The sequence below is a fragment of the Dunckerocampus dactyliophorus genome, chromosome 8 (genome assembly GCF_027744805.1).
Source record: "Dunckerocampus dactyliophorus isolate RoL2022-P2 chromosome 8, RoL_Ddac_1.1, whole genome shotgun sequence".
Classification (NCBI taxonomy): Eukaryota; Metazoa; Chordata; class Actinopteri; order Syngnathiformes; family Syngnathidae; genus Dunckerocampus; species Dunckerocampus dactyliophorus.
Window position 1 is genome coordinate 27,856,531 of NC_072826.1, and position 22,093 is coordinate 27,878,623.

At 38.4% G+C, this 22,093-nt stretch overlaps 2 protein-coding genes across 4 annotated transcripts; both read right to left on the reverse strand.

The window, feature by feature from the left end:
• Window positions 1-2,267: 2,267 nt before the first annotated feature.
• Window positions 2,268-14,747, reverse strand: fblim1 (filamin binding LIM protein 1). Its single transcript, XM_054784367.1, has 8 exons — window positions 12,583-14,747; window positions 10,292-10,648; window positions 7,843-8,024; window positions 5,208-5,292; window positions 4,926-5,095; window positions 4,485-4,657; window positions 3,141-3,258; window positions 2,268-3,052 (listed from the first exon to the last, which is right to left on the reverse strand). The coding sequence occupies exons 2-8, from the start codon at window positions 10,644-10,646 to the stop codon at window positions 2,948-2,950; spliced, it is 1,188 nt and encodes a 395-aa protein (XP_054640342.1). The 5' UTR covers window positions 10,647-10,648; window positions 12,583-14,747; the 3' UTR covers window positions 2,268-2,947.
• Window positions 14,739-21,505, reverse strand: LOC129186858 (transmembrane protein 82-like). Of its 3 annotated transcripts, none has more exons than XM_054785550.1 (6): window positions 21,433-21,505; window positions 20,731-20,803; window positions 18,722-18,902; window positions 18,238-18,655; window positions 17,866-18,050; window positions 14,739-16,889 (listed from the first exon to the last, which is right to left on the reverse strand). In XM_054785550.1, the coding sequence occupies exons 2-6, from the start codon at window positions 20,736-20,738 to the stop codon at window positions 16,791-16,793; spliced, it is 891 nt and encodes a 296-aa protein (XP_054641525.1). In that variant the 5' UTR covers window positions 20,739-20,803; window positions 21,433-21,505; the 3' UTR covers window positions 14,739-16,790. The 3 variants fall into 3 exon arrangements, with proteins under 3 accessions (XP_054641525.1, XP_054641526.1, XP_054641524.1); XM_054785551.1 differs by lacking the exon at window positions 21,433-21,505 and adding an exon at window positions 21,095-21,128; XM_054785549.1 differs by lacking the exon at window positions 21,433-21,505 and adding an exon at window positions 20,857-21,006.
• Window positions 21,506-22,093: the final 588 nt, after the last annotated feature.

A 22,093-nucleotide genomic window follows, 5' to 3' on the forward strand; every position in this document is an offset into this window, starting at 1 on the left:
CTGGCACATTATATTGGTCCGCAAAGTTGGTATGTTCCAATACAGCGGAACCGGGATAAAAGGTATGTAGGCTGCTAGCTTATCTATTGGACATTTTCTCCAAATCTGACCAAACAAAATACTATTTACATGCGTGTGCTATATTCATTCATCAATTAAGTTGGATAAAAAGCAGGGCTGTCAAATGATTACAATTTGTAATCAGCAAAGTCCGTGAATGCATCTCGCGGTAGTAACAACGAGGAAGTGTTTAGTGTTAGCGAGTTGGAGTTACATTTATGGTGTTGGAATTGCACTGCTGTTGATGTGTTCAGGTCAGAATAAAGTTATAAAAGTGTGTCAGACTCTGTGGGGATGCTAGCTGTGCCTCCGTCTGCAGTCAGTCTTTGTTATGCATAACAAAGAGGCGTGGCTTGCCATGATGCTTAGGCTAAAAAATGTAAGGTAACCAATGAAATACATTAGTTACCGCCTTTAACGCGCCATTTTCGACAGCCCTAATAAAAAGACAAGATGAAACTTCTGACTCACGATTCCTGATTCAGTACGATTCGGATCGCCAACTAGTGACCAGAAATTTGAATGAGGCCAACAGCATACAGTACAAAACAGCATGTTGCACTGGGTGCTTTTTTTTAAAATGGATTTTAGGGCCACACTGGAAAGAAATGTACGTATGTCAGTTGTACATGCTTCATGTACAGTAGGTGGAGGATTTTATGTCAGGAACAGCTGCAGTCTTCTACTATATGTGTGGATCAGCAGAAAGTCTGTTACACACTAGCACTCTGTGTGCACCCAATATCAGATTTGTCATATTGCGTAAGGACATAAAGGACACAGTGACTTTGGCATAGAATTGTTTTAATACACGCATGTCATTAAAAATACAAGTCTGATCAACACTTTACTGTGAAAAGTCATATTAGTGAGTGAAAAAAAAACATTATGGGCATAAAAACACAATTTGGCATTACATGCAATTGTTTGTGAGACACAAACTCGAATGAATTTCAGCTTGAGTTTTATAGCCGACACCCGGACAGTGGGACAAAAATGGTGATTTTGTGATGTGGTGGATTGATTTCATCGATACACGAGCGTCCAATCTCAATATAAGCACTTCATAACAACTTTGACCTTTTAATTAGTGATTTAGGCTGGTATCAGCGATACTGAGGCCTGTCACGATAACAAATTTTAGTGGTCAAAACCACTAAATGGTACTCAAGTACAGTATACGGTGTACCTGTGTGAGACATTAGCTTGACACAGAAGTCGCCTGTACGTATGTTTTTGCAATGTAGCCAGCGACACTGTGAGCGTGCACCATTTTCCACTGTTTTGTTTATATTTACTTCGCCGACCAAACGCCTCAGTAAGCATTGACTGTCGGGACGAAGGCTGTGCTGCCTGTGGCATGTTGAGAGAACTGTCCGTGTCGGTCATCGGTGTTCATGCGCCGACCATGTTCATTCTGTTTAAAACCAAAATATTCCCACGCTGTGGCGCTCGTCTTAGAAACTATCGCTTTTGTGCCGTCATTCATGTTGGCATGCTAACTTGCTACTACACTTGTGAGGGGAGGAGACGACAGGAGGGTTCACTCTCTCCGTTCATTCCACTGTAGCATCAACGCGCACAGGCAGCTGCAGAGTGAACCCTCGTCATCCAGCCTGAAAGAGAGACGAGGAATACAAACACAATGCACGCACATGTCACTTTACGGAGGCCGACAAAAATGACAGGCGTTTTTTTTTTTTTTTTTAATCGTTCGATTAATTGATTTATGGATTATCGTGACAGGCCGAGCGATACCGATCCGATAGCAATACTTTGTGCAAATTTTAAAAAGTGGTGTATTTCATATCATAGCATAAAGAATACAAGACATTTAATTAATTTATGAATTCAAGAAGTTATAAATTTAAATAAATTAATTCATTTAAACAAAAATAATTAAAATACATAAATCAAATAATGAACAATGTAATTAATTCATCATTTAAATTCACAATTAATTGAGGTAATTTATTTATTTATTTCAAACACTGAAGTATATTGAGGTAGCGGGGTGATTCACAATATAGCCAAGCTAATATACTGTACAACAAAAAACAGACGGCAGAATCATTTAAAATGTGAAAATGTTATTTTAAACAACAAAAAAAGAAAATAAGTAAAATAATAAAACCATTAAAATAAATGACGCCATAGCAGGGCGTCAATCAAGCCAGAACCGCCACTGCATGTTGGATATTCGGCTCCGTATCTAGAGCGGTAGTTCCTCCTCACTGTGCGTGGACTGCTGGGTCATGGTACGGGGAAGTCACAAGGGAAGTGCCGCTGTAACCGACGGTTGTTTATACTAGGGACCGTCAATAAATTGCTATTGCGTTGAAGAGAGTTTGTTAAAAAAAAAAAAATCATATATTGTAAATCACACCACAAATGGATCTATAACCATGTCAAATGATTAGCCCTAAAAGTATTTTGCACGCCCATATTTTCCAATTCATGGATGGACTTTTACTGGATTAAGGACCTGACTCACAAAGGTTTGTTTCCAAAGCCAAACAATATTGTTGGTCATGCTGTGTAATAAGAAAGCAAATTTAGCGATACTTTGGTTGCATTATTTGTAATGCCTTGAAAGAGCTATTTTCATAACCATATTTATTCCACAAATTCATGTTTGTCAACAGTACCGGATCGGATTGGCAATACTATAAAAAAATCTTTTTTAAAAATCTGATCGTATGCCAAAAAATGTGGATCGGCACACCCCTTGTAAAAATCATACTTAGAAAGTCATAAACAGGTTTTCTATGATCTGACTACAAAAAATACTGCTTTTACTAATAGTATGACGAGGGATAAACGGGGATGACTGAATACAGTAAATGCGAAAAACAGTGGATGATTCTTAATCATTATGTCATCAGTTTTAGCGACTCTGCATCCTTCGATTGCAACTGAGGCAAAGTCTTTTGCCATTCAAAGAATAGCAGCCATATTCCCCCTTCTCAGAATCGAGCTTGAAGCCACAGACCTGCAGGGAATATGAGAGTAATTAGAACTAAGAAAGACAGTAATCACACTCTTTGTATGAAATTCAGTATCTCCAAGAATGCCGATACCTCACATCTGAAGCACTCGTGATGGAAGGGGCGTCCGTCATGTTTAATGTACTGGAGAAGGCTTCCATCAGTGTCTATCATTGGCTTCTGACAGACACTGCACTTCTCAGCGTGCTTCCTTAACACATTACAAGAAACATTTGACAAGGTATCATCATTATATCAAATTAATAACAATCAACAATCTTGATCATATTGACCTCAATATAAGACGAAGATTGTTTTCCCCTAGAAAAAAAAATTCGGCAAGACATGTTGTCTTCAAGGAAAAGTGCACTTTTTTGGAATTTTACCCATCATCCACAATCCCTTTGTGAGACATGAACACACATGTCTTTCTCTTTTCTGTGTGTTCTAAAGAAAAACAGATAAAAAAGAGGCAGCTTAGAATGCACGTAATGGGACGCACCTAAAAAACCCCTCCAAAAAGCGCCAACAAGGCTCCATTTACGTAATATGACCTCTATATTAACCAAGCTACAGCGACATTGTTATTACTATTGTTATTAACATTGTTACGCCCAAGAACCACGTTACAGGCGTAGTGACACCTCGCCACACCACACCGGCTAGCTACTAGCCGGCTAGCGACTAGCTTCATCACACACTGCCACGCTCACAACGCCTCAGGCCACTTGCGAGATAACGCAACACATTGGAGCTGCCGCCACTGATGTTGTGCTTTTTTTTTGAGTTTGGAAAAGTTAGTGCTAGTTGTAGCGTTGCTTTCTATGTCGCTATGTGAAATCAATGCACCCAGGAAGGAAGTTCCGCTAATGCTTAAAACGACCAAAATAGGGCAAAATACTGTAAATATTCCACGTTATCATGAATGTACCTGTTGCTACATGCTCACAGCATGGATATAAAACCATAAAACCTTGTTGGAGGTGTTTTAATAGCGGGCTTTCTCGGCGGTATAGGTGTGTCCCATTACGTGCCCCTGCCTCTGTTTTTATATCACATTTATACACACAGAAAAGAGAAAGACACGTGTGTTCATGTCCCACATAAGGACTGCGGCTGATGGGCAAAAATAAAAAAAAAAAGTGCAGTTTTCCTTGAAGTTCTAGAGATTTACAGTATAGATGAAAACCCACAGGTGATGCCAAACCACTTTTCCCCCCAAGCATCAGAGCTTTTCTTCCTATCACTCTCTCTCACACACAAACACTCACGCACACACACATAATGAATTAAAAATAATGGGGATCAAGATTTTAAAAATATATTTTTCCCAAAAACGTCTTGAAAAAGCAATGTTGTCAGGTTTGTCTTATATTCAAGTCATATATTATTTATAATTATTTTTTTAAAAAACAAAAAAAAACATGTCCTTCATACCTGTTGTAGTCCAGACAACAATACACTTCTCCAGTATCTGCCTGGATAAAGCTTTCAAGCGGCCGTTTGCACGTCACGCAGGTAAAACAAGCAGGATGGTACGCTCGATTGAGTGCTCGCACTAGTTTGGCTTTGATGCGATAGCCACATGACCAGCAAATCTCAAGACTGGCCTGCAACAGTGGAGAGACAAGTTGCGTTTAATGACCTCAGTTGATTTCTACATCAATACAAATCACGGGATTTTATTTGATCGGACAAATCTTAAGTCAAGTTGAGCAAATGTAGAGTACCATTTGGGAAAATAGACATCTCAAGTACATCTGTAGCCCGCAGCTCATTTTTTAATTGGCTCGCGGCATGTTTTAAAAATACTGTCCTGGCTGCTCAGTACAATATCCACCTTTTAAAGTTGGACTCTGTGGAAGACGTTCTGTTTACCTCATGACACTTCTCACATTTAGGGATCTCCGCCTCGTGGTAGAAGTGTTTTCCAGCCAGAGGGCTGTAACAAGACCTGCACCTGAAGCAGTCTTGGTGGTAAAGCTTCTGCAGGGCGGTTACCGCCCCTTCAGAAAACAGGATGGGCTTCCGACAGAAAGCACAGACACCTGCACATTGGCACAAAAATGAAAGACTAGGTTATAATTAATAATAAAGGTTATAATACACAGAGTACATGCATCGACAGTACATGACAAATGTTAAAAGAGGTCAGGTTACCTCGACTCTTCTCACTGGGGTTATCTTTCTCGATCCCGTTTGACTGTTCTTTTGGAGTAGTTCCAATAGAGGGTGCTGTTTTTTCCTTCAATGTGAAGCACAGGCCACAGCATGAGATACAGGTCATACACTGTGTAAAAACACACATAACATTATTTTTTCCTATCTGAAATTAAATCAGACTAAACCTTTCCAGTTTGAGATCAGTTAGGATTACCAATATTATTTCTATTTGATGAATGCTGCAATTACAACTATTTGAGAGTTTATTACTTTCAAACAATGTGGGCAATTCTAAGGAAATGTATGTAAACTTTTAACTTTGAAGAAAGTCATAAACAAACCTCACAAACCTCTCTAAAATATTCGCTCTCTCATAAATACCCTAAATTCCGGTGTATGAGCCGCTACTTTTGTCTTAAACTTTGAACCCTGCAGCTTATACAGCGGTGCGGCTAATTTATGTCAAAATTCTAATCTCGTGACACCTCCTATACTTCGGAACTACTAATAATTGTTATTATATACTGTGCTGCTTGCGAGTCGGTGAGGAAACGGTAGCTCTTTCTTTGGCAGGAGCCAATCACGAGCTATCAGCGAGCTTGTCAACACAATGGAAATCGCAGAAGGCCGTTATATACCTGTATAACAGAATAAGAACATAACAGTATGACTCCCGGTGTCATCTTTCAAAGAATACTTTACTAACAACACTAAATTCATGACAAAGCAACTTAACACTCAAAGGGTGTACCTGACAAATATACAAACATGTATCAATATGAGTTTAAAGTGGGAAAAAAAAAACAACGTTTTAAAGTTTTTCCATAAGGCACTGAGTCTGAGCAACACATGACGTCAGCCTCCCGCTGGGCTTTGGGCTCCGAGTCCTCTGGCTGCAACGCCATTGCAACGCCATCCACCATTTTCTGTGCTTTCTATGCTCCTCGAAATGAAATGGTTTTCTCAAACGAAATGCATTAAGTGAAAACTCTAAAATGGTGGGGTTTTTCATTTTAAACTCGGATTGGAACATGTTTGTATATTTCTGAGGTATAACGTTTGAGTGTTAAGTTGCTGTGTGATGAGTTTAATGTTGTTTGTAAGATGAAACAGTAAGTCAGACTGTTACATTGAGTAATGACCTCCTGCAATTTCCAATGTATTGACAAGCTTGTCATGATTTTTTTCATAGCTTATGGTTGGCTCCTGTCAAATAAAGACCTGACTGGTCCTCACAAACTCGTATGCCATTTTTTGGTGTAGACACATGTGGCTTATACACCGGTGCGGCTTATACAATCGGAATTTACGTTACATCATTAATCAAATTGAAAAAATTTTGTCAACTCTAACGGGCCTAAAACAGGAGACATTTAGTCCAACCTAATTTCAGACAGTAAGAAGAAAAGTCTCCCTTGCAATATCGCAGTTCGATTATCACTCCCTCACTCTGTTTTTTCAAAAATTTATTAATTAATGAGCGTTTTTTTTTTGGTTGACTATGATGTATTTAGTCAAAATACTGTATATTGAAAGAAAGGTATATGTACTATTCTGGCCACTAGGCGTCAGTAATGTTCGATTATTACTAATGATAAGGGTTGACTTATTTTGAACATGCATACATGTAGCATTGGAATACAAAACAATTCCACATGTCCAAAAAGAGGTAGGAAGACGCAACGCTTATTTAATCCTGTCCCCTCTCCGTTTCACAGTAAATATATTGGAGGCTAGCTAGTTAGCCCTCTAGCTTGCTAATGTTTAATGTTTCTCTTATGTCCCTGCAGTGATCCCATAGCCTGCGCAATGTGATGTAAACAAAGACTATTAAGAGTGTAAAAGTGACTATAGGGGTGTTATTTCATGTCTACAGGGCCCTAATAATGGTAAAGATTGTATTTCCAAAGTCATAAAAAGGGTTTTCTACAATCTAACTATGAAAATATTAATACTTTGTGGAAATTCAACAAACGAGGGATCACCATGTCTTTTCACATAGTGTACGTGCATTTCCGGTTTCAACTGTGTATCAGCAAAGGATCATGCAGGACCCCATTGTTCTTTGGTTATTCAACTGCAACACACTTTTGTAGAGATCATTGTATTTTCAAAAATAACCTTTGGAAAATGACTTAAAAAAAAAAAACATCTGCATGCTCACACAACACTAAAAACCTCTAGCATATCAATATGTGGAGTTTAAGTCAAACAATGTACCAGCATGAGCCAGTTTAAGAAACATTACAGTATTATATGGATCCAAATTTGCAGAATTTGCACCGTAGTCGTACGCCGTGACTTGACCATCTGACACCATCATTCATTAGTAACGAGTACCTAAAACGTGTTTTAATAAGTGTGTGAGGTATATTTAGGGCTTAAACCAGGATTGTGTCAGAAGTGAACAATGGCAATTGAAGAAAGAAGGGGAGGGCTCTGGAGCTAAATGTCATAATTACAACAGACATACAACGGACATAAGGAAGCATTGAGAAACACTGTTCTCAGTGCTTTTGCCCACTTTAGCCTTGTCGTCACTGTGTTGACCCTTCTTATCTCATTCTTCTGTATTATATGTGCAGTTTACAACACAATGCAGCACATTACACAATAACAATTTAGTGCCTACCTCTTTTTTGGAATGTGGCGGTGCCTGCGAGGTCACTGGACTTTGTTTCTGGACAGGGAAAGGTGGAGGTGGTGGGGTTACTGGATCTGGGGAGTATGAAGGCATCTCAGCAGCAGCAGGAGGAGGAGGAGGAAGAGGGGGAGAGGCAGATGGAGAAACAGGAGAGAAGACATCTGTTTGACCTGAAAAAGAAAAAAATAAGAAACTTTTTAGGTTTGCAGAAAACTACGCTCATGCTTTCTTTTTATCTGAGCACGAGTGATCTTCCTTCGGCTGCCTCAGCAAGGCGCTTGTCACCTTTGAGGTGTATTCGGGCTCCTTCTCATGCTGGAAAACTGCCACACGGCTCAATTTTCCATCATGCTCTGCTTCACAATGTCACAGTACATGTTTTGGAATTTGTTTTTCCCCTCAGTGAACCGCAGCTCCCCAGTGCCAGTAGCACTCACGCCCCACCATGCCCGAATGCAGGCAAGACACAGTTACTGTATTTTACTACTCACTTGGGTTGCCGGCAATTTAGACAATCATGGCTGCATGCTCATTGGATAGTACATCTATACAGTACGCCTATACAAGCTTTACACTGACTACTCTAAAGTATATCCAAGTATACTTTGTGTAGTATCGTCCTATGACAGGGGTGTGCAGTGTTTTTCCAGCGAGTGCCACATAGTGAAAAATGAAAGGATGCCACTTTGATATTTTGAAAAGCAACACATGCAGATATGGTAAGGCGTTTTATATATTTTTTAAAAAATTGCATCCCAGTTTTGTCATATCGGTGAAAAAGCATATTATTACTATCAACTTAGCTTTTTGTTGTTTTTTTTCCCCATTTTTGCTGTTTTTTTCAACTTTTGTCATAATCTTTGTAAATGTTCTTGTCATATTATGACTTTATTCCTAAAATATTTTTACTTTATTACCATATTAGAATTTTTTTTCCCTAACCCAATTTTCCAAACACGACAACTTTGTTCATTGTTTTGTTTGTCTCTTGTAATATTGCAATTTTTTTAAGTCTTTTTTTCTTTTCAACTCTATGCTACTAAATTGAAATTATTTTTACTCACACTAGGAGTTTATTTCAAATAAAATTGCTTTTTTTTTTGTTAGAGTACAACTTTTTTTTCTTTTAATATTTTGACATTTTCGTAAAATTACAGCTGCTTTTTTTAATTAATGCTGTTGTTTTTTACTTTATTTTCCAACTATTTCAACCTTTTCTGGTAAATTTTCCTTTTGTAATTCTGACTATTTCCATAATATTTTGACTTTATTCTCGTAATATTATAAACCTTTTCCCCAACAACTTTATTTGTTGTTTTGTTTTTCATATTAAGACTTTAAAAAAAAAAATCTTTTACTATTTAAAGTTCATGCTACTAAAATGAGATTATTTTTCTTCACAATATTACAACTTTTTCCTTTTAAAATTACGACTTTTTCTCGTATATATTAATATAATATTTATATTTTATATTTAATATTTAGTAATATTTTCACTCTGTCATAAAATTACAGCGTTTTCAACTTTCTTCTTGTAAATGTTCTTTCCGTCTTTATGACTTTATTCCCATAATATTTTGACTTTATTCTCATATTATTAAATTTTTCCGTAACCTAATTGTCCAAAAATTACATCTTTATTCGTTGTTTTCTTTGTTTTTCATATTACGACGTAAAAAAAAAAGGTTTCTCTACTATTTCAACTTCATACTACTAAAATGATGTTATTTTTCCTCATCAAATTGTTTTTCTTGTACAATTACAACTTTTTCCTCATAAAATGATCACTTTTTTTCTCTAAACATTTTGACTCTATTCTTGTAAAATTACAACTGTTTTTTTCTTTTATGCTGTTTTCCACTTTCCAACTATTTCAATTTTCTTCTTGTAAATTTAGTTTTTGTAATTCTTTATAGCCACAACATTTTGACTTTATTCTCGTAATATTCGAACTTTCCCCCAACCCTAATTCCGAATATTACAACTTGATTTGTTGTTTTGTTAATCATATTACAACATCATATTACAACAAACAACAGTTTTTTTAGTATTTCAACTTCATGCTACTAAAATGACATTTTTCCTCATATGATGTTTTTCTTGAAAAATGATGCCTTCTTTTCTCTTAATATTTTGACTTGTTGTCTTGTTAAATTCTATTTTCAGAATGTGCTGTGGGCTACAAATGGCCCCCGGGCCACACTTTGGACCCCCCCAATTTAGGCTTTTTCTACGTTACAGCCAAGGTTTATCACCTGGGGTTAATTCGGTGCATAAAATAATTACGGTCAAACATTAACATGAGTAAAGAAGGGAGCAAGACCTCAGAAGAGGAAGCAAATGTTACAATAAACAAATGACACATTCATACATTTCTAATCAACTCAATTCATCAATCTATTTGACTTTGAATCCAAGAGAAAACATCTTGTCATACCTGCAGCATCCCTTCTGTTGTTTTCCCATGCAATTCCTGACTGGACAGGTGCAGGGTTCTCAGACTCCGAAGCCCTGTGGGAAGGCCTTGTAGGTGCAAGGTTTGCAGGGTTCTCAGACCCCGAAGCCCTGTGGGAAGGCCTTGTAGGTGCAAGGTTTGCAGGGTTCTCAGACCCTGAAGCCCTGTGAGAAGGCTTCGTAGGTACAGGGTTCTGAGACAACGAGGGCCTTGGGGAAGGCCCAGCATGAACCCAACCTTTTTTGGGTCCACGTTGCTGCTCGATGTTAGTTTGGTGGGGACGTGACAGGGTGATGAAGACGGAGGACACCTTCTTGTTTGATTCTTCCGAGGCCATGCCTATGGAAAAGCACACTTTTCTTACTGTGAAGAGAGGACACGTCTTTCCAAATGGTTTTCCTGTTTATAAAAGGGATCCTCTTTAAATATGGAGCCAGAACACTGCCATTAAATTTGGGCATTGACAAAAAATGCTGACAGAAAAGGATTCACACTGAAAAATAAAACCCGCACATTAAAAAAATGCAATACTTTGTGTTGTTTGCGTCTTTGTCTGGGGGAGCTTGAGAGCAGGGTCGAGGAGCTGACGACTGGTCTGACAGCTCCAGGTGAACTTGTGGCTTAGCGGCGGTTCAGGGGCTCCTAGCCCCTCCCCTCAAACCCTCCCACTCCACACCAAAACACTGACATTATTGAAAGTGGAAAAATTACAGTAAATTGAAAGTGAAAACTAAAAACACTGTGAGACGCTGAAAAAACTGTCTCAAAACATGTGAATTCAACCTAAATTGCGTGGTGTCTTTAAACGCAACCCTTCATGATGCATAATACAGTAATCCCTCTTTTATCGTGGTTAATTGGTTCCAGACCTGACGACGATAAGTGAATTTTTTACGAGGTTGGATTAAATATGAACAAATGGAATATTTTTGTAGTTATGGCATAGAAAACCTGTTTACGATCTTCTAAATACAGTTTTCAACATTATTAGAGCCACCAAGACATGGAATAACACTCTTATAAACACCTTTACAGTTTTATTACCAAATATAGTAGATATAATCAGAGAAAATAAGACATATTAGACAAATGATAAGACTGACACCTTAGCAGTTCCTTGTTTTTCTCAAGACAGCGTGCTTCCTGTGTACTTGTGGCTTTAAACGGCTTTACACTCCTTATTTACACTCATATTACCTAATATAGTAGAGAGAATAAGAGTCAATAAGCCATGTAAGACGTAAATAAATCTCCTGCAAAAGCAGTGTCACAGTAAATGTGTTCCCCAGGGAACCTTAGTGACAGTCTAGTGCCTGTAGATGTAGAATGTTAGCTCATTTTGGCTCCAGCATACCCGCGTCCCTAATGTGGATAAGCGGCATGGAAGATAGATAGATGGATGGACTTAGCTCATTTAGCCATTTTTATGCTTGAAATTGCTCAATTTAGGCCAAAAATAAGTACAATTTGCTTCAATGTGCATTTTTTTAACTAACAGGCCGTATTCAACCACAAAACAGTGATTATTTTAATTAATTTGAAATAAAAACGTGATATAGTGAGGGAGCGATAATGAAATGTAATTATCGCGAGGGACGACCGCAATGCGGTTAAAATGGGATTAAAATGTTCTGCTACGATTAAAGCGAGACAAATAGGCGAATACATTATCAGACGAGTGGTATCTTTCAGCTTGATTTAAATTTTCAGTTCATTTGGAGCTGTTAATACATACAAATATATGTAACTATAATATATGTTACTGATTAATCTGAATTAATTTGATAAGGGTGATTACAATTTATAATCATTTGACTATGAAAATATCCAAATAAATAGTTTTTAATGTCCACGTTGGATCTTTCGTGTCAATACAGCTTTTTCTACAATGCTAACATTTATTTTCAATATGAAAACTTAATGGCAGTGTTCCGCCTCTCTGCCATTTTATGAAAAAAAAAAAATACTGCGGCTACAACACGGGAAACCTACATGACACTATCTTACTGTATGTTGTGCAGACGACAAAAATATTTGCAGTAAAATTTAACTTAAATGATATTTTAACTATGTAAAAAGGTCATTTTGTTTTTCCTGGTCAACATCACACATTTTCATGGCTCCATCGAGCTAAATCGTAAGTGTCATACCACGCAATGCATACACAATTGAATCCCTGCTCTGTATTGAATATAAATACATCATGCAAAGACACAAAGTGGTAATTCATTGTTAAGGATGGTATCCTATCACTGGTATCTCAACGGTACTACCTGAGCGATGAAGTAGTTGTCGTCCTTTCTGTCGGCGTTACTTCTCAATTTTTCTTCTGCCCGCAAGAGTGGACTTTACGCTGTACGCCGAGGAGGGTGATTTATATCTGCAGGAGGCCACTCCTTGTGCGACTCCAGCAAGAGGAGTACCACCTCCACCCCAAGCCATAAAAGGCCAATAGGTAGGATTTACAGGAAAAGCCAGCAGAAATATGACGTACCTGTCCCTCCATCGATACTTCACGGGGGAGTTGGGGCTTATGACAGCTGACTTTGGGCAAGAGGTGATGTAGTATTTGTAGGTACTGTTGTATGATCCTCTATAAATTTCATCATAGCATGGTTATGCATGATACAAGTATGGTGTGATATACAGCTGTACTACCGTGGAAGTACACGTGGAGCATTTTCTTGCTTCAGCTGGACCGATGGGATTCCAGGAATCAAACCTGCCTGAACCACGTTACCTCCTAAAGAGAAAGTGACGCGATGCTTGCGCAATAATACACACATCAGGTTTTTTTTTGATGAGTATACGATAAGCTTTCCTCCCGGAAGGCCTAACATTTACAAAGCCACCACCCAATGTTATCTTTGGAAATGATGCCTCCAACAACTCTTGTTATTTCCCGGCATTCTGCCTAGTCCCCTTCCTTTATTGCAAAATATTGTTGGCTTGACATGGTATCGGCATACGTCTCATACTTTGTGCAGAGATACAGTAATTACAATGTACAGCTGTCAATCAATTAAAACATTTAATCGCGATAATCGCATCTTGTCCATAGTTAACGCATAATTGATCGCAATATATTACTCTTTTGAACGCATATTGTTCTGAGAAGCAAAACTCTTTACTTAAGTGGCCCCACCAACTAACCGGAACTAGGTTCCTCATCACCGAAATCAGACCTTACATCCATAACACCCATTTCTGGTTCCAACAACAAAATGTAAGCATTCAACAAAACTAACTAAAAGGTTCATGTTCAGTTGTCCATTCATTTGTTGTCATTTATGCTAAACACCACAGAAAGTGTGCAGCTGCACTATTTATGGACCTCTCAAAAGCGTTTGGTACAATTAATTACAACATCTTAACAACAAAATTAGAAAGGTACGGAATCACAGAATTAGTTTTGAATTGGGTTAAAAGCTACCTGGCAAACAGGAAGCAATATGTAAAGCTAGGAGAACATGCATCTGCGAATTTAAATATTACATGTGGAGTACCCCAGGGGTCAATATTAGGACCAAAACTGTTCAACTTGTATATCAATGACATCTTTTAAAGTTCCCCACATTACTCACCGAGTTAACCAGGGTGTTATTATGTTGTTGGTTTTATGACAGCAACGGTGATATCAGCAGTATGATTATATATTTTTTTTTTTTTACAATGATGTGCATTACAGTAATTATCATTCTGTTCACTATCATAATCATTTCATGACTGCTATTATGTGTGACTGTTTCAATGCAGTATTGTCATTGTGATCACTATCATAGTTCATCATTTCATGACTACTATTATGTGTGATTGTCACTGACAGCGTTGTCATTGTGGTTGTTGATATTGTTTTGTCCTTTGTCTTTATGTCCTTGTTCGTCTTTATATGTCACAGACATTTATTTGCTGATGTTGTTCTGTATGTTTCTGTTGTTCTGTTCTTGTTGACACAATTGTTGTTGTTGCTGCTGTTGTCCTTGTCTCCTGTCTCTCTTTTTTTTTTGTCCCCCCCGTTTCCTTTTCTCTTCTTCTCTGTCACCTCCTGCTCCGGTCCCTTCGCTCCAAATTTGCTTAATAACCAGCATCAAAGTCAAATAAATTCTGTATAACAGGGGAATTGTATATCACACTTCTCCCTGGCAGAGTAAATCTGTTGAGCACTTGACGGCATTTAATCTGCTTTAAAGGCTGGACAGGACAGGGGTAAAATAAATAAATAAATAAATAAAGTGACGAAAGACTTAAAGTTGGTATCATTTGCGGATGATACTACTGCCTTTTGTTCTCGAGAAAGCACACATGAGCTAATTTAAAAAAGTCACGGAGGAAATGGCCATATTAAAAAGATGTTTTGATAAAAATAGATTATCCTCGACTTACGTAAAACTCAAATAATACTATTTGGTAATCACAGAAAGGACACGTACGACCAAATACAAATAAACGGAGTGGACATTGAAAGGGTGAATGAAAACAAATTTCTGGGGATCATAATAGATGGAAAAAATGAGCTGGAAATCTCACATCAAAAATATACAACATAAGGTGGCGAGAAATACTTAAATATTAAATAAAGCAAGATTTTTTCTTGATCAAACATCACTCCACACTCTTTACTGTTCTCTGGTATTACCAGAACTAACTTATTGTGTGGAGATATGGGGTAAACACTATAAACGCAATCTTCACCCGCTAAATGTACTACAAAAAAGATCAGTGAGGATAATCCATAATGCTGCGTATAGAGAATATACAAATGTATTTTTATAAATCACAAATATAAAAATTCGCTGATTTAGTACATTTTCAAACAGCAAAAATAATGCATAAAGCTAACAATAACCTACGACTCAAAAACATCATGCAATACTTTTCTACAAGAGAGGAGAAATACGATCTTAGGGAAAAGCTAAACTTGAAACAATTATATGCGAGAACAACGCTAAAAACCCACAGCATTCCACTATGTGGAATTAAATTATTGAACGGATTGAGTAAAGAACTCAAACAATGCACCAAGATGAGTGAATTCAAGAAAAAATATAAGCAGTTGATGTTTGCAAAATACAGTAGTACCTCGCATAACGTAAACCTCTTTTTACGTAAATTCCACTGAACGTAAAGAATTTATGTAAAATTTTTGCATCGTATTACGTAAGAAATTCCATATAACGTAAAGCGTCAAGTCGGTGCAAGTTCAGAAATTCAATTTGAATAGCTCGCGCGACAGAGAGAGGGAAACATTTTCCATGACTAACAGAGTACACTTGCTGACACCTTCTGACACTACATGCTCTCATTGGCTGATTAGCTGGGCACCGCCTACGCTCTCATCTCATTGGCTGATTATCGGGGCACCGCCTACGCTCTCATCTCATTGGCTGACTTGTACAGCGCGTACGTGAGTTTGTGTGAGAGACCGGCTTCTCCCTTCAACCTCCCTTCCTCATCGTAGTCGCCCTTAAACTAGTTGATTGTTTTTGTTTTTCAGTTTTATTCATTACAGTAATCTTATTTATTACCTTATTTTATATTGGAATGTTACTCTACTATGTTTATGCTAACGTTTTCTTATATTTTCCCACCATATTTGGTGGACTTTGAATATTTTGAAGGGCTAGAGGGGTGAGTTTGGGAAGATCTTGGAACGGATTAGGCTATTTACATGTATTTTACGCTTCGTATAACGTAAAAACCCTATAACGTAAACATTCTCGGAACGGATTATTTACGTTGTAGGGGCATCTACTGTACAAGGAAGAAGAGTATTGAACTTGTTTTGTTACGCTTTTCTCTATTATTACACTGATTATTATATGATTCATATTTATTGTGAAAAACCTTAATTACATCATCATATTGTTACATTACCTTATCATTCTTCTATGTATTCAGAAATCACATGAAATACAGGAGGTGAATAAATGTACTGTAAAAGATGTGGAACGGATAGAGGGTAGGATTAAATAAGCTTAGATTCATCCTACTCCTTTTGGACATGTGGAACTGTGAATTGAATTATGTGATGTATTCCATTGTAACTTGCATGCCTGTTCAAATAAAACAAAACCATTATCTTTTCTGCATGTAAAACTTTAATTATTGCCTATAAAATGTGTTTACATTTTTGGGTGTCTGGAACGGAATCAATGGATTTACGTTATTTTACGTACGGGAAAATTTGCTTGGGTTGATTTTGGTTTGAGTCGGACCTTCTGGAGCGGATTAATGATGTTAACAAGACGCCACCGTACTTGTCTCATTCTCAGAACTTTCAGCCATGCCTGCATGCAAGCATGTCTTCCAAGGCATTTTGAGCACAACCCGTAGGGGGCGCCACAAATGTAATTTCCAGTCATGAATAAATTAGGACACCCCATGGGGTATCATGCTTTCCCGCTGTTGGAAATCAATCACAATTCATTAAAAAATATATCAAACATGAGTATATTTATTAACATTGTATTGGAGGGAGACTTCAGCTGTTTTTTGATAGTGTTTTACTTGTGTAGTCCCTTTTTCTGTAGCTTTGTCCATATTTTCTCATGTGGGTCTCTTGTTCTTCTTCTTCTTCTTCCTAAATGGGAAGTAATGGATTAGTGATAGATCAAATTTTTTTTTTTGTGAATATTATTTGAACTCATTCATTACCAAAGACGAATGTATATGTTTTTATAAACCCGAATGCCCGATCCTAACAATGTATTTATACGTCTTTTCCATTTTTTTGCGCGAGAGGCAAAATGAGGTGATGATGCAACTCCACACTAATGCACTTTACTTTCAGAGCAATTTTAAGCCATAAAAATGGCCACAGGGTGGCAGAAGTGCATTTGATAAGAGCTCGTCATGGATCATGTAGATGTAAAAATCACACGACAGGAAGGAGGAGTGAGAGCGTGTGGAAGAGTGTAGCGTGCAGAAGCTTACGCATTGTATTTTAACGCATGCGCGCGCACAAACATGCACACACAATTCAGTTCCAAATGTGAAAATTGTAAACAGTTCATGGTGTTATATTTGTAAATATATTGTTATTTTGATGTAAAACAACCCCTTTTTGTTTTGTTTATGTTGTGGTATAGTTGTTTAGATATTTGAGCTGTCACAAAAGCAAAAAATATTTGTGTCAAAGTGAAAGTCATGCTTGAAATATATCTTTTTGCAAAAAGCTGTTGTTCTCCCCCTTTTTTTTTTTTAAGTCAGGAAGTGATATTTTCCTGAAACTTACCTATGTTCTACTGCTGATTACTAAAGAACGGAAAACAATAGAAACAACAAAAAAAAAAGACGAGAGTCTAACCTGTCTTTTGGTAGGTTCCATGTTTATATATGCATAGAACACAATATTCTGTGCACCTTGAAACATCAGTCAAAATTGTCTAAAACGGCCGGTACTGAAGGGGTTGTCTTTTGTAAAATGGCTGGGATTGAAATGTTAACGTGAATGGAGTGGGTGAATCGCTCTATGAATGTTCTGAACTCCTGTTTCCATTCCTTTGCCCCGATGCTGATGTTGCAGAAATGACAAACGAAGCCTTTTCGGCACAGACCTTTAAGACGATCTGTAGCAGGTCCTGCGAGGACCACAGGCAGACAGCTTCCCCCAGGAAAGTGACGAGGACATGGAGTACATCAGACCAGTTCCCCACAGTCAGCATCAGAACCAGCAAGGCCCCGAGTCGCACCACCACAGTGTGCAGCAGGGCCTCTGCACCCGTCTGACGTTGTTGATCCTCTGGATGAAACCAAAGAAAACACCGTTAAACATCCCCCATTATGCAAAAGTAAACTTTTTTTTGAATGAGTAATTCAAGCATCAAACAACATTTTGGACGACACACTTCCAATACACTATCGTGGCACCTCAGAGACTTACTTTTCATTCACTCATAAAGTCCTAAAGCCTTGTGACTCATCCCCACCTTGATTATACACCACCAGCATTGAGTAACAAAGTGTGAGCGGTGTCCAAAACTTGAGCGCCTCCTTCTGGGACAGGAAGTGGTCATAAACTGTGGCAAGGGAGGCCACGGCCGCCACCGCAAAGACTAAAACAACCAGTCTTTTTAGCGAGGCCAGCAGGGTGTGTCCTGAGGCCAGCAGGGTGATGCACTTCCCACAGTAGCGCTCCGTGCTGTGCAGAGGGTACAGTCGGCCCACGTGACTCCACAGGGAGCTGCAGAAGCCCGACAACGCCCAACTGAGAGCGGCAGCCAGGAACAAGCTGAGGGAGCTGTGTGGCGCTCCCTGATGGAGGAAGTACAGCGTACAAGTGATGCTGCACCCGAGCGAGAAGTGGCTCTGGATGAGGAGAAATTGAACGCCCCTGCCACCAGAATCCTGAAACATCAGAAAGCACGCTTATAATAAAGACAAAAATATATTGACTTTTCTGTGTGGACTCACCGGTCGGGTAGACACAAAGGCAGAGACGGCCCGCAGGGAAAACTCCAGAACAATCAGAGATGAAACACGCGAGCCAACCAAAGACAGGAGGCCTGTCAAAGCCCAGAAGTGGACTAAAAATCTCCAGTGTGCTGTGAATGGACTTCTTGCTGAAGGTGTCTTCTCATTGCTCTCAGTTTTACTGCTCAGAGAAATGGAAAAATATGTTTGCTGTATCAGACAAGAAATGTATGAGACCAGGGGTGTCCAATATGTGACCTGGGGGCCATTTTTGTTATTACATCAGCCCTCTGCATTTAAAAAAAAATAAACATTTATTCATTTTTAATGAGAAACATGCCTGATCAAAATGTTAAGACCAGTTGGAAGATTGCAAGAATTTACATCCACTGATGTCAAGGAGGTTCTAAGTAGAGCTTCAAAATGCAAAAAGAAAAAATGGGAGTGAGACAAAAAAAACATTTCGAGTAAGAAATTTATTGCAAACAAGCATTGAAGTGAAACAGGCTGTTCATCAGCTGATCAAACGTTTAAGAGCACAGCCTTTAAAAAGGAAAAATGTTTTTGCAAAAATGTGGATTGGATGTGATTTAGTGTTTAATGTCAGGTATTCACACTGTCATGATCTCTTGATGGCAAAGGCAAAAAAGCTTTCTCTCTTTGAACGTTGTGGGATTGTTGAGCTGCATAAGCAAGGCCTCTCGCAGCGCACCATTGCTGCTGAGGTTGGACGCTGTAAGACCGCCATTTGAAACTTCTTCAAACCTGAGGCTCATGGAACAAAAAAAGTGTTCGACCAAAAAAAATAAAAAACAACCCCAAGCCAGAGGATCCCATTGGCTCAAAACACATGACCATCCTTGGCCCAAATGAAGGTTGTTACTGGTGCCGAGTGCAGTCCAATAACCATCAGACGAGATGAGACAAGGGTTTTAGGAAGAAAAAAATATCTTCAAAAGCCTCGTCTGCTTCAAGGCCACAAAATTGGCCATTTGGAAATTGCACTAGAGCACCAAACGTGGGACATTGAAAGGTAGAAGAAAATGTTAGAGAAAAAATATATATGAGAAAAAAATGTAACCTCGACGGTCCTGATGGCTTCCAACGTTACTGGCATGACAAGGAGATCCCACCTGAGATGTTTTCCACACGGCAAGGTGGAGGGGGCGCCATCATGATCCTTCAATGGAAAAATGGAGCTTCAGGTTGTGCAGGAGCGTCAAACGGCAGCCAGCTATGTGGAGATGTTGCAGGAGGCATCCCTCATGACTGAAGGCCCTCGTCTGTGTGGTAATGACTGACTTTTTCAACAGGACAACGCTGCACTTCACAAAGGACTTCTCACAGAGGAATAAGCTCACTCTTTTAGACCATCCTGCGTGTTCCCCTGATCTAAATCCAATGGAGAACATTTGAGAATGGATGGCAAGGGAGGTTTACAAAAATGGACATCAGTTCCAAACAATGGATGCTCTCTGTGAAGCCATCTTTACCACCTGGAGCAACATTCCCACTAGCCTCCTGGAAACACTGGCATCAAGCATGCCCAAACCCATTTTTAAGGTGATTAACAAGACTGGAGCAGCTACTCATTACTGACTCCCTTTTTCAACATTTTATTTTTATTTTAGGGGCGTTTCAGCGTATATTTTAGCTAAGGTGTTAAACTTTTGATCAGCTGATGAAGAGCCTATTTCACTTTAATACCTGTTTGCAATAAATTGCTTACTCCAAAATGTTTGTCTCACTCACATTTCTTCTATTTGCATTTTTAAGATCTACTTAAGATCTCCTTAAGATCAGAAGAACAGTGAAAAATGTACATTGTGGCAATTTTCCAACTGGTCTTAAACTTTTGATCTGGAGTGCTTATTAATCAATATCACATCTTTAATGTACAGATATGCATCTGTGTGGCCCCCCACCTGCATCCTTCAACTTTTTTCTCTGTGGCCCTCAGTGGAAAAAAATCAGACAGCCCTGGTTTAAGCTGTTTTTAAAAACCTCACCTGCACATTTGGGTGAAGTAGTACACTCTCGTCAGACTGCACAGCACTGATACTCCACATGCGCCGACAATTCCTTGAAAACGCAATCAGAATCATTGCAAAACTTCTCAATTAGCATCAACTCACCTTGAAAAAAGCAGTCAACTGGATTAGACTCAAATGGCAACAGCGCCAAGATCCAAGAGAAAGGGAAAACCATGTTTTTTTGTGTATTAGTATTGCAACAAAGACATCAAGCTAAGAAACCTCACACTTGTTTATGGGTAATTTCCTTAAGCCAAGCCTCTGGCTAAAGATTGATCATTGCTGATCATTGTCAACACTCTTTGACACTAAAAGATCCAAAGGTCAGAAGTGATCTCACTGTGATTGTCAGTCCACTCAGTGCATGATGAAAGAGTCTGGAAAAAGTCCTCCCAAATAAAACCAAGCAATCAAACGTATTAGAAAGGTCGCCTTGATTGAACCGATCAAAGAGTCTCCCATTGGATAATTACTGCACACGTGATTATGTTTTAACTACGTCAGGCCAAAGCGATATTTCCCTAGCTTGTTTTACATGAATTAATTCAAGACGTACAATAACAACTGTTAAATTGTAATATTTGACACCTTATTAAATAATTTGAATTGTTAAATTGGATTAAAATGTGATTTTCATGGCAAAAAATAAGCTTTTGGAAATGAGCTAGTGTACCTTACCAGACACACCTCCATTTTGGGGAAGCCAGGACAGTCACGAGAGGTGGGCGGCAGTGTTGCCAGGTGTCGCGAGAGAAGCAAGCGGCGAGCTCTCTGAAAACAAGCTCAAAAGGACATGGAATTTGGGAATATGCAAGCGACTTTACCAATAAAAAAATAAGACCAAAACAACATGGAACTTTGGAATTTGCGAACAAGTTTACAAAAAGAAACAAGACCAAGTAGCTTAACCGAGCGAACCTCGTAACGCGAGTGGGCGGATCGATTCAAATATCGATCGTGTTTGAGTGACCGATACTACCGTGACAAATGTGATATTTTTCAGTTCCCTTCCATGTTTATTGTCACATTATCTGTGTCTTTTGTTGTATTGTTCAACTATAATGTTATATTGTCTACAAACACAGGATGGATTTAATTAAATGAGAACCAATAGTAGTTTTTGTTTTTTTTTTTACTTTAGACTTTATTTTGCTCAAACAATTGGGTGTAACAAAAGGAGATGCATGTATTATTTTGTTGATATTGTTATACTGTCTATTCACAAAAACTTATAAAATACAAACTTAGCACATTTTTTTGCCCCAAATCTTTGTCCTGTGTTTTATTTGATTATAATCAACAAATTAAACTCCAAATCACAAAATTATTGAAGGGTCTT

Bases quoted from the DNA above. Each gene is read 5' to 3' on its own strand.
- fblim1 (XM_054784367.1), bottom strand. From the start codon at position 10,646: ATGGCCTCGGAAGAATCAAACAAGAAGGTGTCCTCCGTCTTCATCACC. The intron at 5,096-5,207 runs GTAACCTGACCT...GCCAATGTGCAG, and splicing joins CCCCAGTGAGAAGAGTCGAG to GTGTCTGTGCTTTCTGTCGG. The intron at 4,658-4,925 runs GTAAACAGAACG...CCACTGTTGCAG, and splicing joins AATGTGAGAAGTGTCATGAG to GCCAGTCTTGAGATTTGCTG.
- LOC129186858 (XM_054785549.1), bottom strand. From the start codon at position 20,929: ATGGTTTTCCCTTTCTCTTGGATCTTGGCGCTGTTGCCATTTGAGTCT. The intron at 18,903-20,730 runs GTGAGGTTTTTA...TTCTCTGAGCAG, and splicing joins TACTTCACCCAAATGTGCAG to TAAAACTGAGAGCAATGAGA. The intron at 18,051-18,237 runs GTGGGGATGAGT...GGTTTCATCCAG, and splicing joins GCTGGTGGTGTATAATCAAG to AGGATCAACAACGTCAGACG.